General features: G+C 46.4%; 1 protein-coding gene across 1 annotated transcript in view; it reads left to right on the top strand.

Annotated features, from left to right (window-relative positions):
• Positions 1-17,884, top strand: part of TEX14 (testis expressed 14, intercellular bridge forming factor) — a 1,009,455-nt gene that overhangs the window by 205,886 nt on the left and 785,685 nt on the right. Inside the window, exon 5 of the mRNA XM_069221587.1 lies at positions 7,560-7,582. Coding sequence (XP_069077688.1) covers positions 7,560-7,582 — 23 coding nt within the window. The remainder of the gene's footprint in view (positions 1-7,559; positions 7,583-17,884) is intronic.

Genomic DNA, 17,884 nt, shown 5'->3' with positions numbered 1-17,884 from the left:
CACCCCCAGTGAAGACACAGGGACACCTGTATCACAAGTCACAATGCAAGGGAGTACACACTGTACTGCAACTCTCAAAAAATACTGCTGACATCTGTTCAGCAGCCAAACACTTGTTCAGCTAAGGAAACAACCCAATGCTGATGGTACATCCTAGAAGCCTAGGAATCGACACAATAACACGAACACCAATGAGTCACAGACAACACAAGAGAACTACTGCCATGCAAGGTGATATTAATGGGGCAAGCTACATCAACATGATCTCAGTCATTTTCTCTTTAAGCTGATCAGGGGTATGGGATCCAGCCATTGATTATGACCCCATTTGCCAACCCAAGCACTGCAGCAGAGCGTGCCTATAATGAGGCACATAGGAGGACACGCACCATAGTCGAGAGGGCCTTTGGCATCCTGAAGTCAAAATTCAGGTGCCTCGACATCACTGGAGGCAGCCTCCTATACTCACCAGAAATGGTCTGCAAGATCATTTTGACCTGTGCCATCCTGCACAACATATGTGTATGAAGGAACATTCCTCTATTAGAACCAGAGCCACAAATGCCTGAAGAGGAGGATGCTGGCCATCAACATGAGGGGGACCAACCAAATACAGCTGCAGGATTGCGTAGGCGCCAACATATTGTCAACAATTTCTTTTGACTCAACTCACCATCACCACTGTTTTAACTTATGTAAATAAACACCTATAATAATCACCATATCATGGTCTGGGTAATCATTTTTGCATAACATTATCTCTAACTATCAGAATAAGAGTGTAGCCTCATGGAGCATTGCTGATATACCGATCAGGACACAGAAAATTCCAAAGCTATTGTGATGAGTATGAATCTACAGTCACATTCACACACACTGTAAATGACATATATCCTGTACATTTCACATTTGAAGGGCAATAGCAGAGGAAGGGCAATAGCAGAGGGCCACACCTGTTTCACACATACATGTTGGCAACATGGTTCATTGCAGCATATGGCACACAACTATGACACCATCAGTCAATAATGGAACAAAAAGCATCATACATGAGGCAGTGGATGTGCTGTTGCATTAGTAACAGGAATGTATGACCAGACCCTTGACAGCAGTAGCTGTTACATCACCTATCTTTGCAAGGACTATGTGTGACTAGAATTCCATATAAGCAGCAAATAGATAGCACAAGTGCCACAGCTATGACAAGCATTGCGCACATGACATCCCATGTACATGTCAGCCCATGTCCTAAGTCCTGACACACCCATGTTCCCGGTCTCACCCCACCCGTCTTCAGACCTGTTATCACCTGTACAGTGGTTCCCATGTGAACGGTACTGTTGGCCCTTTGAACTTGAATCTCATTTACAGGACTTGGGAGAGACTGATGCTGCACATACCTGTGAGCACCTCCATGCAGACTAGCCATTTGAACATGACTGCTCTTGCAGATGCTTGGAGCAGCATAGAAGCTGCCATTTTGTGTTATGCATTGCCGTGTAACTCAGCTGTGTAACACAGCCCTTGGGTTAATGTGTCACCTTCCAAAACACAGGATAAACACAGTTTTCCATTTCAACTGTCTTGTTCCTCCTCTGACCAGTCTCAGTCAGACCACTGAGTATTTACCTTGTGAACTGTCTGGATCCTGATTGACCCTGCATCCTGTTAGCCTGACTGGCTCCTGTCTGTGAGTTACCCTAAAGGTTCCTTGTGGCTACATTTGTATCATAGTTGCTTTCCCAGCCCTCACATTCCTACTGGGGTATTTTGTCAGGTGGGTCTACAATGCATGCTCAAATACATTGTATAGCATAATCTGTTTATTTATCGTACCATTGTTGGGAACTTGTCTCCAAATACCCATATCATGGCCTCTCCCTTGTCTGGGTCTCATGTATGCATGAGTGACAAATTGTGACAGTGTACCATGGCCGTATGCAGGGATTGGGTATGGTGCCTCCAGCAGAACCAGCAATGTCCGATATTGTGCATGAAATGTCCACACATGTTAGGACCCTGACAGACCACACACTGATTCACATTGCTCACAACATATTGATGTGCAGTGCGTGGTGAATAGCTACGAGAATAATCAGCACAGAGGCTATGATGTTCCCAGATGCACTGGGAATTTTAGAGGCCAACCTGTGTACAAATGTTGTGATGACACCTGCCGGTACAAGAATCCTGAAATATTAACTTACTCAGCACACCAAGGTTGCCCTGTTGACAGTCTCATAACACATCTGCAGTGACAGGGTTGGACCATCCCCATGTGGGTTCTCAAATCCTCATTGGCTTTACTTCTATTGATCACCGAAGGATACTTAGTAGATACAGGAATAGCCGCCACAGACTCATGACTAGACCTGGACGTAACTGTGAAACATTGACCTCTAAAAATATACACGCTAAATATTGTCCCACACACATGAACCAGCCACCTCTGTGCATTTGACCACTGGAAATATGTGGCCATGTGCTGCTTGGTCTGCTGGTCCTCCACTGCCATAGGTGAGTTGTGGCTCAGTTATAGGAACTCAACTGTGGCGTTACATCACAAATGTGGTTTATCTTTGGGTCTCCGGTCACAAACACGGTACCCACTTAGTATGTACCCGTGCCTGACTCATGTTGGGTTCACCAACAAGTGCCTATGAAGTAGTATCCAACATTCCAGGACATGTGATGGCCAAGTTTTGGACCATTGACATGAACAACCGTCTGCTATCTATCCAGTGCATGCTTTGTCATTTGTGGTGTTTATGTTACCCAAAAACTAGAAAGTGCACAGAGCAGTTGTTGCTACATGTATGAGTAACACGTCCTCTCTCATTTCCACACTGACTTGCATCTGAGGGTTGGACACATTGACTCCACATGCATACAAGCATATTTGCTATAATGCATCTTGTGATGGTCACACAGTGGGTCAACAACAATATTAGTAGCCAAAGCACACACATTGACCCATAGGCATTGAGTAATTGTACTTATGTGCGTCACCTTGCTATCCTCTCCTGACGCAAAACATGCCCAATTTGTGTAATACATATATGTAGCCCACACTTCTGATGGATACACCTACCTGTAGATTCCTCACCTAAAGAATTTTCCCCCACGCGCCAGCTTCGACGTAAATTTTCTTCTACCTCTGCACGTCGACGATGACGTCACAATTGCCCGACTCCACGCGACGCCGTATGACGTCATCCAGGCACTAAGAAGCCCTCGTCGACGTGCAGACGTCCGTTCCCTTTTTTCCGTGCCTTCGAGTAACGGTTTTTCTTCGAGGCTAACAGGGAGCTACAGTTTCACTTCGGTGTTACTATGTCTCAGCCGAGAAAATCTGGTTTTAAACCTTGGAACCAGTGAGGGGGTCGGATGTCGGTCACGGACCCCCATGAAAATTTTTATGGTGCCTTAGTTCCGACCATGAGGTCGAGTCATGCGGCTCATGCCAACGTATGAATCCTAAGGCCCTTAAAAAACGAGAGGCAAAATTATTTCTGGCCCGTTCAAAGAAGAGGAAGGAGAGGCGTCATCGCAGAGAGTCTTCTTCGCGATCTTCAAAGACTCATCGCCGTCATGGGGACTCTCGGCTTCGTCACAAATCACGGCGCCGATCGAGCAGGGACCGATCCAGATCTCCGTCAGCTAGGCGCTGGCCGACGTGGGAGATTAGCCCGACGGTCACGCTTCCACCTCCGACGACTCCGGCTTCTCCGACGTCTCCTCTGTCGGTGTTTGAAGTCTAGCCTCATCAGGAGCCGACGGCTTCTCCGGGGCAGGAGATGCCTGGTCCATCATCGGCTTCTCCTCCGGCGCCGGTTCCTCAGACTTATCCGGCTTTCCCGGCGCCGGGTACGGATCCTGCTGCATTTTTAAATGCAATGTTTAACATCTTTGCCACCATGGCGCCTGGTGGAGGGCATGCGGGTCCGTCAGGTCCTTTGGCCCTTAACTTGGGTGCTCCAGCTCTTTACAAGCCAACACCCTTTATGCCCTTTCTTCCTTCTGGAGCCGCTTCAGCGCCGATGCCCTTGGCGTCGCCCAGAAGACCTGTGACGCCAACGACGTCTGCTGTCCCGGCGCCGAGGGATTCACCACGGATCCAGTCTACTGTGAAGTTGCCTGTGGCGCCGGAGGGTCCGGCGTCGGATGAATCCGAAGGGCAGCGCCGACAAAGATCTTCAGCGGCAGCCGGCGCCTTATTGACGCCGGGGCTCAAATCAAGACTCCGATGCCGGTGATTGGCTTTACGGCTCCTAGAGGAAGAGGAGTATAGCAGACTGCACTTGGAGGAAGGTGAGATCATGGAGCCTTCGGGGGAACCTCCAAGGCTTGGACACAGCAAGTGGCCTGGACACTTCCCCTGAATGGGGAGTACACGGAGGAGGCTGCGTCATTTCATGCTGTATTAATGAAGGCTGCAGACTTTTAAGACCTTCCTCTTCCTGCTGTAGAGGTGAAAACAAACCTTCTGACCGAGGTGCTGCATCCAGCGTCGGCGGTGGCGGATCCTCTGTTGCCTTTCAGTGAGGCTCTTTTGGACTCCATTAAAGATATCTGGAAGAAGCCAGTGACTTCGGTGGCCGTCAACAGGGCGATAGCGAGACGCTATCACGTGGCTCCAGGTGATCCAGACATTCTCACCAAGCATACAACTCCAGAGAGTTTGGTTGTTCAGGCGTCGTGCTCCTCTCGTTCAGCTCCTGGTTCGTTCCCCGGGGCCCCTGCGGACAGGGAGTGTAAGAAAATGGACCAGGCAGCAAAAAAGGCCTTTTCTTCTTGCAGCATGGCCTTAAAGTCTACCAATGCGACTTGCATTTTGGGGCGTTATATTCATGCCCTTATGGAGGAGGCTAAGGGTCAGCCTGGTTTGCCACAGGAGGTATTGCACCTATTGTCGGACGCTCAGGCGGCGATCCAGGTGATTAAATCTGGGTTGGACAACTCGGATTCAGTGGCAAGTGCTATGGGCACATCCATAGCGACGAGGCGGCAGGCTTGGCTATGTTCTTCAGGTTTCTCCCCGGATGTACAGACTACTCTCATGGACCTGCCATTTGACGGAGATAAAGTCTTTGGAGCAAAAGCCGATTCTGCTCTTGAACAGTAGAGCCGCGGCGAGGTCGTTGGGACTTCAGGCAGCCACTTCCTCTACTTTTAGATCTTTTACAAAATTTAGAGGTTTTGGTCGTGGCACCTCCTTTCGTGGCAGGCTCCATGCAGCAGGGCAGCAACCTGCAGGAACCCTACCTTACAGATCCTTCAGGGGCAGGGGTAGAGTACGAACTAGAGGGGCCACCCAGCAGCACTCTGCCTCTTCCTCTTCCTCAGGAGGGGTGCAGCAGGGAAAGCAGCCTTAGTCCTCCTCCACTCCCTGTTCACATGTCTCCGGTATGGGGGAGACTTGCCCGCTTTCTTCCCATGTGGGAGTCCATAACATCAGACTCCTGGGTCATCGACATCGTGAAGAAGTGGTATGCTCTTCCCTTTTGGGAATTCCCTCCTCCCTTCCCTCTCCATCCCTCCTTCTGTTCAGACGACCATTTTCTGTTATTGCAACAGGAGGTGATGTCCCTTTTGTCGAAAGGCGCAGTGGAGTTGGTTCCATTGCAGGAGAGGGGTCAGGGCTGCTATTCAAGGTATTTCCTGATCCCCAAAAAGGATGGTCGGTTATGTCCAATCTTGGACCTGAGGATTTTGAATTGGTTCCTCAAGCAGGAAAAGCTCAAGATGCTGACCCTGTCACAGGTTCTTTTGGCGTTGAACGAAGGAGATTGGATGGTGTCTGTGGATTTGCGGGCTGCGTACTTCCATATTCCAAACCTCAAGTCGCACAGGAAGTATCTCCGTTTTGTGGTGGGGTCACAGCACTTTCCGTTTGCGGTCCTCCCGTTTGGTCTTACTTCGGCACCTCAAGCCTTCACAAAGGTGATGGCGGTGGTTGGAGCAGAACTCAGAAGAAAGGGGATAGCGGTATTTCCTTATCTGGACGATTGGTTGATCAAAGCCAAGCCTCCAGAGCTCTTGCGGCGTCACCTGCAGTCGACAACTCAGTTGTTGTTCGACCTGGGATTCTCAGTCAATGTGCCCAAATCTTACCTGGAGCCCTCTCAATGCCTCCTGTTCATAGGGGCAGTACTGGACACAACATTGAATCGGGCCTTCCCTCCGCCCCAGCAGGTTCAGGACATTCAGGCGTTGATTCGAATGTTTCGAAATGGAGCGGTGTTTCCAGTCCTCAAGGTCCTTTGTCTGCTCGGTCTGTTCGCTTCTTGCATTCTGCTGGTCACTCATGCACGCTGGCACATGAGGGCTCTTCAGTGGTGCGTCCGCAGGCAGTGGTTTCAACACAAAGGAGATCTCAAAGATTCGATCAGGATCTCCAGAGACACTGCTGTGGATCTTCAATGGTGGACTGCGGTCGGCAGCCTGTCGCAAGGAAGGCCGTTCTCGCTGCCTCTGCCAGTGGCCACAGTTGTGACGGATGCTTCCACTATAGGGTGGGGAGCTCATCTGGGGGACCTAGAGATCAAAGGCCTTTGGTCTCCAGTGAACCGAGGTTTCACATCAATCTGTTGGAATTACGGGCGATACATCTGGCTCTCAAGGCCTTCCTCCCTTCCCTTTGCGGTCAGTCAGTTCAGGTCCTGACGGACAACACTACCGCGATGTTGTATATAAACAAGCAGGGGGGAGTGGGGTTGTATCTTCTCTGCAGAGAATCTCTTCGACTCTGGTCCTGGCTTCAGGACCACGGGATTTGCTTGGTAGCAAATCATTTGGCCGGAGTACTGAACGTACGTGCGGATGTTCTGAGTCAGCGCATCTCGATCGATCACGAGTGGCGTCTTCATCCGGATCCTTACATCTTCCAGATGTGGGGATTCCCGTAGATAGATCTGTTTGCCACTCAGGAGAACACGCACTGCCCGTTGTTTTGCAGCCTCCAGTATCCGGTGCAAGGAGCTTTGGGGGACGCGTTTCAGATGCCCTGGAAGGGTCAGTTGCTTTACACGTTTCCTCCCATGCCCTTGATTCCTCGGGTTCTGAGGAAGATTCGCCAAGACCTGGCCCAAGTCATCTTAATAGCCCCGGATTGGCCAAGAAGGGTGTGGTATTCAGACCTTCTCCAACTCTCTGTGCCCTCCGCTCCATCTCCCTTACAGGGCAGACCTCCTCTCGCAGTCGCAGGGGCAGATTCTACACCCCCACCTCCAGAGCCTGCACCTTCATGCCTGGAGATTGAACAGGGCAATCTGAGTGCCTTTTCTCTCCCACCGGAAGTGGTGGATGTTATTTTATCGGCCAGGCGACACTCCACCAAATCGATCTATGCAAGCAGGTGGGCCAGATTTGTCAGTTGGTGTGGAGAGAACCAAATTAATCCCTTGAAGGCTCACTTGTCTGAAGTGTTGTTATTTGCTCTTTCCTTGGCACAGAAGGGTTGTGCAGTTGCCACAGTTAAGGGCTATTTATCAGCGCTGTCGGCTTTTCTGTGCCTCCCAGACCAGCCCTCTCTGTTTAAGTCACCTTTGGTATTGCAGGTCATTAAGGGTCCCGTTAATAAGTTATATTGAGACAAGATGGTGACTTACAGGAGATAGGAGCTGTGGCAGAAATACCCATCAGCCCCCCCCCTTCTCGAACCCCGGTCCCCGATTCAAGATTTAGGGGGTCATTCCGCAGGGCATTCTGACCGCGGCGGTATGGCTGCGGTCAGAACAGGAAAACCGGCGGTGTCCCGCCGGTTTTCCGCTGCCCTGAGGAATCCCCCATGGCGGCGCAGCTTGCTGCGCCGCCATGGGGGATTCCGACCCCCTCACCGCCATCCTGTTCCTGGCGGTTCCGACCGCCAGGAACAGGATGGCGGTGAGGGGTGTCGTGGGGCCCCCGTAAGAGGGCCCCACTTTGAATTTCAGTGTCTGCTTAGCAGACACTGAAATTTGCGACGGGTGCTACTGAACCCGTCGCACCCTTCCCACTCCGCCGGCTCCATTCGGAGCCTGCTTCCTCGTGGGAAGGGGTTTCCCGCTGGGCTGGCGGGCGGCCTTCTGGCGGTCGCCCGCCAGCCCAGCGGGAAAGCCAGAATGGCCTCCGCGTATGGCGGTTCCCGCCAGGCGGGCGGCGACCGCCGCCCGCCGGCCTCAGAATGAGGCCCTTAGTCAGTCTATGGAGGAGATGATTCTTGCTATTTCGGAGGACATTAAAAAAGGCTTTGCTAGCTCGGAAAGTAATCAAGTAGAGATTAGAGAAGCTTGTGAGGTACTGGAAAGAAAATTCGATAATTTAACGGAGAGAATCCAGTCATTAGAAGCGACGGTAGGAGGGATGAAGGAAGAGCTAAACAACCAGAAGGAGGAGATTCGGAATTTAAGTGAAAAGGAACAAGGCTTGCAAGTAAAAATTGAACAGTTGGAGAATTATTCGCGTAGAAACAACATAAAATTGTTAAAAGTTCCGGAAGGAGCAGAAGGAGCAAATCTGAAGTCATATGTGGTTTCTCTTATTAAATCTGTTTGTGAATTGAAAGAGAGCCGAGAAGAGATTGAAAGAGACATCCAGAGGGTTCATCGCGATCCTTTTACGAAGCGACCAAACAGCACTAGGCCAAGGAAAATCTTGGTTAATTTCCTAACTTATCATTTAAAGGAGAAAATCTTGAGTAGTGCATTGAAACAGAAATCATTAAAAGTCGAAAATTTTATATTTGAGATTAGGTCCGATTTGTCTAAGATTACAATGGATAGGCAGTGGGAGTTGGGGAAAAGGTTAGACGAATTAAAAAAATTAGAGATTACGGCACAGTTGAAGTTCCCAGCTTTTTTGCGAGTAATGTATAATAATAAAATGTACAATATAAGAGAGACAGTCAGGGCGGACGAGCTATTAGAACTTATAAGTAAGGAACAGATCGATCACGTAAAATGAATTTTTTGAAGCTCCCAGGCAGGTGGGGTGCTCTAAAATAAGGCCCAAGTTGGCTGATATAGTGGGGTGGTCCCCTATGGGAGGGTGTTGGGAGGGGGGTTTATTAATTAGGAGGGTTTTGATTTTTACTTTTGGATTTTTTGATTTTGAGTTTTGTGTGGAAATAGTTCCTCATTCACCGAGGGTCACTTTGGAATGGCTAGATTAAATAAAGGTCAGGGGTTGGAGGAATCCACAATTAAATTACTCTCCTGGAATATTAACGGTCTAAGGACGAAAGCAAGACGTAATAAAATCTTACAATATTTAAAAGATTCTCCGGCGCAGATTTTTATCTTACAGGAAACTCATTTAGTTGCAGAAGAATGTAAGGAGTTATTTAAGGCTCAAAAGTGGGTACAAATGTGTTTCTGCACTACCAACAATTTTCATACAAGGGGAGTAGCTATTGTGGTTAAACAGGGAGTACAACCTAGATTGGAGATTTTAGAGACAAGGGCAGATCACGCTGGTCGTTGGGTCATAATAAGAATACGTATTGGTGAGGCAAGGTTGGTTTTGGTCCGATTCTACGGCCCGAATTGCGATGATATTGAACCTCTTAAAATAGTTTTTTCTCAGTTAATCGATTTCTCGGATGCAGTTATCATGACAGGGGATTTTAATGTGGTGCTTGACAATGGATTAGATAGAACAGATACTTGTTGATCTTCAGGTACGCCAAAAACACAATATTACTTAAGGAAGATGATGAAGGAGTATGGCTTGTGTGATATATGGCGGAAGAGGGAAGGGGAGGCTAAGGTCTTTTCATTCTTCAATAAGAAGTATAGTCATGCTTCACGTATTGATTATTTTTTAGTGCATGATAGGTTGTTGGAAAATGTTGACAGGATTGAATATTTACCCCCGTATTTATCAGATCATGCTGCAGTAAAGCTGCATTTGATGCTCCCACAGAGAATAGTTTTTAAGAGGTGGACATTGGAGCGTGCACTATTATTGCAAGAGGATGTTTTGGGTACATCTGCGTAGAGAGACTGGAATTTATTTCAAGATTAACACAGGTTCAGCATCGTTACCAACGGTTTGGGACTCCTTTAAGGCGGTAATACGAGGGGAACTTAGGAGTATTGCATGTCACAAACATAAAACAGTCAGAGATGAAATAAATATGTTAGAGCAAGAAATATCAGTGAAATGTAAGAAACTGGTTGGTAAAGGAGAAGGAGCTCAGGAGGAAATAGGAAGAACAGAAATGACTGAGTTAAGAACACGAATAGCAAACATTTTACAGGCACGTATGGTTAGGAAATGGGAGGCTAGCAAGTTAAAACATTTTGAATATGGGGAAAACTCAGGAAAATTACTTGCCTGGAAAGCTAAAACAGATCAAGTTAGGAGTTATATTAAGGAAATAGTGATTGAAGATACGGGTGTTAAATTATCTCATGCAGAAGACATTGAACGAGGGTTTCAAGATTTTTTAAAATTTTTATATACGGAACAGGCAGAGGTGCGAGAGGGAATGGTGGAGAACTGATTAGCTCAGGATATATTACCAGAAATTTCGCAACAGAAACAGGAATTTCTTAATGGTCCTATTACGGTGGAAGAAGTGCGAGCAGCCTTAGCTAAGGGTAAGGAAGGGAAAGCCCCGGGTCCGGATGGTATCCCGGTGGAGTTGTATAAAGCATTAGGTGAGGAAATTGTTCCGTTCTTGACTGAGTTATTTGGTAGGATTCTTTTTAACGATATAAGTATGCCAGTTACGTGGAATGAAGCAATTATTACATTAATACCGAAACCCGGGAAAAACCCATCTTATTGCTCTTCTTATAGACCTATTTCATTATTGAACACCGATTATAAGCTGTTTACGAAAATAGTGGCGGATAGGTTAAATAAGATAGTAGACAGCTTAATTCATCCTGATCAGAAGGGCTTCTCGAAGGGGAGGTATTTGCATGAGTTAACATATGAATTAATAGGGGCCATAGATATGGCAGTAGAATCGGAATCCCCTTTGGGGATTATAACGGTCGATGCTGCAAAAGCCTTTGACCAGGTAAACTGGGTCTATTTAAAAACTCTGCTAAAAAAACCTAAACTGGGAGATAATTTCTGTGGGGTAGTGAACCAGATATATAGGGCTCCTATAGCTAGAATATTAGTGAAAGGGAACCTTACAGGGCCGATAGCTATAGCTAGAGGCACCAGACAGGGATGCCCGCTGTCCCCTGCACTATTTAATTTATACATCGAACCATTCGCGAGGAAAATTCGGTGGAATAAGATGATTACTCCTTTTAGCTGTCAGGGCTGGGAAAGAAAGCTCGCTTTGGATGCTGATGACCTTTTGTTATATACAGATGATTTAGGTACTGCATCTTCCGAGATTTTTAAACTGGCCGAAGAGTTTGGGAGGGTGTCTGGTTATCAAGTGAATGTTGAAAAAACGGAGATTATGGCTTGGAATATGGAATATAAATCTGCTTTTCGTAAAAAGGAAATTAGATATTTGGGAATTTTGGTACCTCAAGATATTAATCAGTTAGTGGAGAGGAACCAGGAAAAATTGTTGGCAGAATGTAAAAGTTTATTGCAAGGTTGGATGCATCTTCCCCTGACGATAATAGGTCGAGTAAACTTGGTAAAAATGGCCATTCTTCCAAAATGGAACTTTCTGTTTTCTACTTCTCCACTCCCAATGCAGAAAGTCTATATAGAAAAAATGCAGCGCCTTATAAGCAATTTTATTTGGAGATCTAAGGGTGTTAGAATCTCTCAGAAGAAGTTACGCCGGCGTAAGGTTCAGGGAGGTTTGGCGTTACCTGAGTTGCAATATTATGCATGGGCCTTTCTTTTGAAAAATTATAGACTTTTGTCTCTTGCGTCAGATTCCACAACAACGGGTCTAATGTTTAAGATAATGGCCTCTAGAATCAACGGTGCTTCAACTAATTTTTTGTTTAAATTTGGGGACCCTAAGTTTTCCAAAAAGATAAGGTTGAAAATTATGCGAGGGCTGGCAGAAAGTTGGTACCATATTAGGCAATCTGCGAAACTTACTTACTATAACATTGACGCACCTATCTGGGACTCTCCTGGAACCCCGGAATGTTTTCAAGATGTTTTGGCATTACCGATAAGAGAAGCGGGATTAGAATATTGGGGAGAGTTGTTCTCGGAAGGGGCTTTTCTTTCGTGGGAGGAATTACAGTTAAAGATGGGTGGTGCTTTGTCCAGATGGAAATTTTTGCAAATAAGAAAATGGGCTCAGGGGATAAAGGAAGGTGTTGGTATGCCTAATCCATTGAGTGAGATCACCCCGAGCCCACTAGGAGGCCCTCACAGAGTGTGTACTTGGTATTGGGGGATCCTGGAAGGGGTAGATGGTGAGTTTGTATTACCTACCGATTTGATTTGTGGCGGAAATTTTTCTCAGAAGATGTAGCTAAAAGGGGGTGGGAAGAGTCATTAAAAATGCTTTTTGATATTGTGAAACCAGCCACTCTTAGGAAAAATCATTACTTCACATTACATAGAGTGTATATTTCCCCTGAGAAACTATCAAAAATGAAAAGGGCAAGAGGTGGAATGCCCAAAATGTGGGTTATTACAAGCAACTGATGTTCACATGTTTTGGGAATGCCCTGATATTCGATTCTTCTGGGAAAGAGTATGCGAAACAATTTCTTGTATATTAAATTGGGGAATTGAACCCTCTCTTCAGTTAATAATATTTGGCCAAGTTCAAGACCAGCAGGGGTGGTTAGGTCGGGACATTATTGCAGATAAAAAGTTTGTATTTTATGCAATACTGTTGGGGAGGCGAGAAATTTGTAGAAAATGGATTTCAAATACCCCCCCAGATCACTCAGAATGGCTTAGGGATGTTTTTTCTATTGCAGAATTGGATCAAAAGATGGGGGGAATGGAAAGGATGCGAGGGAATTTTTGGGTAGCATTAATGAATTGGAAATCAGGAGATTGATGTATAGATGTTTGTGTGTTTAATGTTGGAGTAGAATTGTATTTGTATTTGTGATATCTGTCCAATGATTTTACACCCTGCTCCGAAATCCTCACAGAATTGGAACAGTTTGAGGATTGTTTGAGAGTAATAAACAACCCCTGGCCGAGGAAAATCTCCTGCGCTTCGGTTGAAAAGGGAAAGGAGGTTGCATATGGCCTAGGGTGAATGAGGACAAAAAAAAAATAATAATAATAAGTTTCCACCCACTCCGTTTGTTATGCCACAGTGGGATCTTCATCTAGTATTGACGTTTCTAATGGGATCGCCATTTGAGCCGATGCAGTCTTGTTCCTTACGTTTACTAGTTTTAAAGACTGTGGGGCATATTTATACTCTGTTTGCGCCGGAATTGCGTCTTTTTTTTTACGCAAATCCGACGCAAAACTAACTCCATATTTATACTTTGGCGTTAGACGCGTCTAGCGCCAAAGTCCATGGAGTTTGCGTCATTTTTTAGCGTGGACACCTACTTTGCGTTAATGATATGCAAGGTAGGCGTTCCCGTCTAAAAAAATGACTCCGAGGCATGTGCGCCGTATTTACACTCCCGGGCAAAATTCACGCCCGGGAGTGGGCGGGTCAAAAAAATGACGTACGGCCGCTTCTGCGCCGCTTTTTAGCGCCTGGTCAGGGCAGGCGTTAAGGGACCTGTGGGCTCGGAAGGAGCCCAGAGGTGCCCTCCCAAGCGCCCAGGGACACCCCCTGCCACCCTTGCCCACCCCAGGAGGACACCCAAGGCTTGAGGGACCCATCCCAGGGACATTAAGGTAAGTTCAGGTAAGTTTTTTTTTTTTTGTCATAGGGGGGCCTGATTTGTGCCCCCCTACATGCCACTATGCCCAATGACCATGCCCAGGGTACAGAAGTCCCCTGGGCATGGCCATTGGGCAAGGGGGCATGACTCCTGTCTTTGCTAAGACAGGAGTCATTTCAATGGGGGTTGGGAGTCGAAAAAAATGGCGCAAATCGGGTTGAGGCGAACAATTTGCCTCAGCCTGACTTGCCCCATTTTTTGGCGCCCAAGCTCCATATCCCCCTACGCCGGCGCTGCCTGGTGTACGTCGTTTTTTTTGACGCACACCAGGCAGCGCCGGCGGCTAACGACGGCTAACTTCATTGAATAAATACGGCGCCCGCATGGTGCTTCAGAATGGCGTTAGCCGGCGCTAATTTTTTTGGCGCAAAACTGCGTTAGTGCAGTTTTGCGTCAAAAAGTATAAATATGGCCCTGTGTTTCTAGTGGCCATAACATCGGCCAGAAGAGTGAGTGAGCTCCTGGCTCTTAGTGTAGAATCTCCTTATCTTTCCTTTTTTAGAGACAAAGTGGTGTTAAGGACCAAGGCGGCTTTCCTCCCGAAGGTTGTTACACCCTTTCACTTGGGGCAGTCTATTACTCTCTCTTCCTTTTACCCTCCGCCTCATCCATCCAAAGAGGAAGAGAGGCTTCACCGGTTGGATCCATGAAGAGCATTGAGCTTCTTTGTCGACAGGACGAGGGAGTTCAGGCAAGATGATCAGCTCTTCGTTGGATACGTGGGGAAGAGGAGATGCAGAGCAGTCCACAAGAGAACGCAGTCCAGGTGGGTCATTCTCTGTATCAAACTTTGTTATTCCTTAGCAAAGAAAGAACCACCTGTGGGGCTTTGAGCTCATTCTACCAGAGCTAAGGCTGCCTCATCGGCCTTGGCTAGGGGTGTTCCTGTGGTTGACATCTGCAAGGCGGCAACTTGGGAATCCCTCCATACTTTTGTGAAACATTATTGTTTGGACTCTGAGGTCAGGAGGGATGGCCATTATGCACGCTCAGTGCTGCAGGATTTCTTAGTTTGACCATTCAGGTACCCGCCTCCGGAGGTAGTACTGCTTTGGGACTCTATTCTATAGGTGAGGAATCCACAGGTAGGTGTATCCATCAGAAGAGCAAGTTACTTACCTTCAGTAACGCCTTTTCTGGTGGATACATTAACTACCTGTGAATTCCTCATGGTCCCACCCGCCTCCCTGTTGCCTGGTTGGTCTTACCACGAAATCCTTGGGTGAGCACCGTTTTCTTGTATATTTGTATATAATGAGGGCATGTATATAATGATGGCATGTATATATGTATTTCTTTCTCTATATGGTATATTTAAAAGGAAACATGTTTGAACTTGACTATGTATATATGTTTCCATAGGAGGGTGTTGTTGCCATTAGTTTCATTTAATTTTATTGTATTAAATGTTGCGGTTTGACTTTACTTAATGTGATTATATTTCTCTTCAAGGTCAATGTTCACCTGTTCGCCTCAAAGGCACGTAAAAAATGGTGATAACTGACATCTGCACGGCGATGAGGGCTTCTTATTGCCTGGATGACGTCATACGGTGTCACGTGGAGTCGGGCAAATGTGACGTCATCGTCGACGTGCAGAGCTAGAAGAAAATTTCCGTCAAAGCTGGCGCGTGGGGGAAAATTCTTTAGGCGAGGAATCCACAGGTAGTTAATGTATCCACCAGAAAAGGCGTTACCGAAGGTAAGTAACTTGTTTGTTTGGCCAACTATTGCGTCAGTCAAGAGTGAAAATCCTGTACATCAAGTAGCGGATCATGGTCCGCAGTAGTATGATGTGTCACATGTGCCCATACACCATCATGCCCAAAGTGGTTGCAATCAGCCTGTCTCAGTATTGTCACAACTGTAATGTAGCATTAAAATGGTAAAATTACCCAAACTCAGTTAATTCCAGAAATGTTGCCGCATACGCGTCAAAAAATAACACACATGCATCTAAAAATGACGCTTATGCCCAAAATATGATGCACAGTGCCCTGAAACATCCATTGGCCCTGAGCGGTATTTTCCACACTGTACCCCCGGAAATTGGTTAAGTTTGAAACAATTTTGAACCATATGGATGCGGGGTTAAATCTACTCCTGTGCGTCAATAAAAAATGACGCGCAGACTGTAAGTGTCATAATATTTTGACGCATGACAATAAAAATGCACCGCATTTTAGGCAGGAAGTGATGTAATAGGATATCCTGTTTACAGAATTGGCACAGTGGGTGTACTTTCACTTTCACTTTGCAGTCTGATATTTCCTGACTGTGTGGCTGTGTCTCGAATTGTCTCTGTGCATTTAGTGATTTTGTTTCCAGTGTTAATTGTCTTTTTGTGTATCATAACTGTCTGTGGTATCCTGTCTGAGTGTTTTTGTGGTCATTTGTGTTGTCAACAATTGTCTTTGTTGTGTTGGGAGTCTGTTGTGGGTAGTGGTAGTTTGGGTATAGTTGGGCTGTGTTTGTAGTTTTTTAAAATGTTTCCTGTCCTAATTTCCCCCTATTCTCCTTTGTTCCCCTTTATCCCCCATTTCTTTTTTGTACCATTATGTTGGGTAGGCCTCGTCTTGGCAGGATGGGAGAGGAGGAGCTGGGTGGGTTCATTTGGCTGGTGTGCCATGTCCTACCCCTGATGATTGAGGCAGGTGGTCGTGTGATCCAAGGGTATCACACAGAGGCACGGAGGCTCCGAGGGCAGAGGATATACAACACACCACGAAATGACCACCAGCTGAAGCACCGCTGGGCTGACCTTGTATCCAGGGAGCAAGATCTGCTGGACCACCTGGGATTGTGATTGGTGGCCCTGTTGGTGAGTACAAATCAGGTTAATGTGCACGTTTAAATGCTCTGTAGTGACATTAGCTGATTTTTACAATATCTGCTGGCAATGTTGTTGAGCATGTGGAATGCTAGTGAAACATACAGGGCCATATTTCTACTTTGTTAGCACCGCAATTGCGACCTGTTTGGAAGCAAGAGCGCCGCAAAATACATTTGTATTATAAGTTTGTGCCGCCTTTGTGTCAAACAGCAACACAAATCTGGTGCAAAATATGTATAGATATAGGCCACAGTTGCCTGTGAGGTATAGAAATTTCCGACACATTACTGTCATTTGTTGATGCAACAGCTAGACTAACTTTATAAACACAACTGGAGCCTGAAAATTAGTGCAGGCTTCACGTCAATTGATGATAGCAATGTGGCGCAAACATATGTTACATGTGTGTTCGGTGAGTGTGTCAGGAAACCGATCATGGAAATCCCGAAAATATTTGGAATTTTTGTGCCCCTCCATTCTTTTCGGATACATGTCTGATCTGGATTTGGACACATATGTAACAAGTTCTAGCTACGCTCAGCTAACATTTTAGACTGATATTTGGAGTTTGTAGTGCCATATTTAAATTAGGGATGGCAGGCAAAAGGTATGCACATGGGTTCACATCTCTATGGTTGGTGCAACTCATCATAGCTGTGCCACATAAAATGAAGAAACTGATACAAATTGAGGGCTAACAACTGTCCCTGGCCCTCTGTACATTGTACCTGTGTGTCTGAAATTGGTCATAGTCACAGTGGCTGGTTGACTGGTAAAGCAATCCTCACGGAAAGTGGCTTTGGATGCCTCTCATGGATACACACTAATGAAGGAGCATGTTTGCCACCACATGATAGTTAGGGCCACTGCATCTGTGCATATATGTGTGTATCACTCACTGGAGTCCCTGGGTCTGTACATGTTTGCTGTGGTATGTAGGATGCAGTATCATCATGTTTGAGAGGCTTTACTTTCCTATTTAATCTTACACATAGTATTTGTCTTTGGAATTGTTGTTCAGTGCACAGACATTGAGCACATTTCTCCCTTCCATGCCTTACAGGTGGACCGGCACCCTACACTGTTGGTGAGGTGGCTCGATTTGAGGACCCAGACATCTCCATTAAGTGTTGAAATTTCTGTTATGTGTTGTGTTTGCTGGTGATGTGTGATGGACTCCTGTGTGTTGGACACATAGCAAGGTGTGATGCGCTGGGCAATCATTTGTTTTGTTCCATGAGTGGAATATCATTTTA

The sequence above is a fragment of the Pleurodeles waltl genome, chromosome 3_1 (genome assembly GCF_031143425.1).
Source record: "Pleurodeles waltl isolate 20211129_DDA chromosome 3_1, aPleWal1.hap1.20221129, whole genome shotgun sequence".
Taxonomy (NCBI): Eukaryota; Metazoa; Chordata; class Amphibia; order Caudata; family Salamandridae; genus Pleurodeles; species Pleurodeles waltl.
This window is presented reverse-complemented; position numbering and strand designations above follow the sequence as displayed.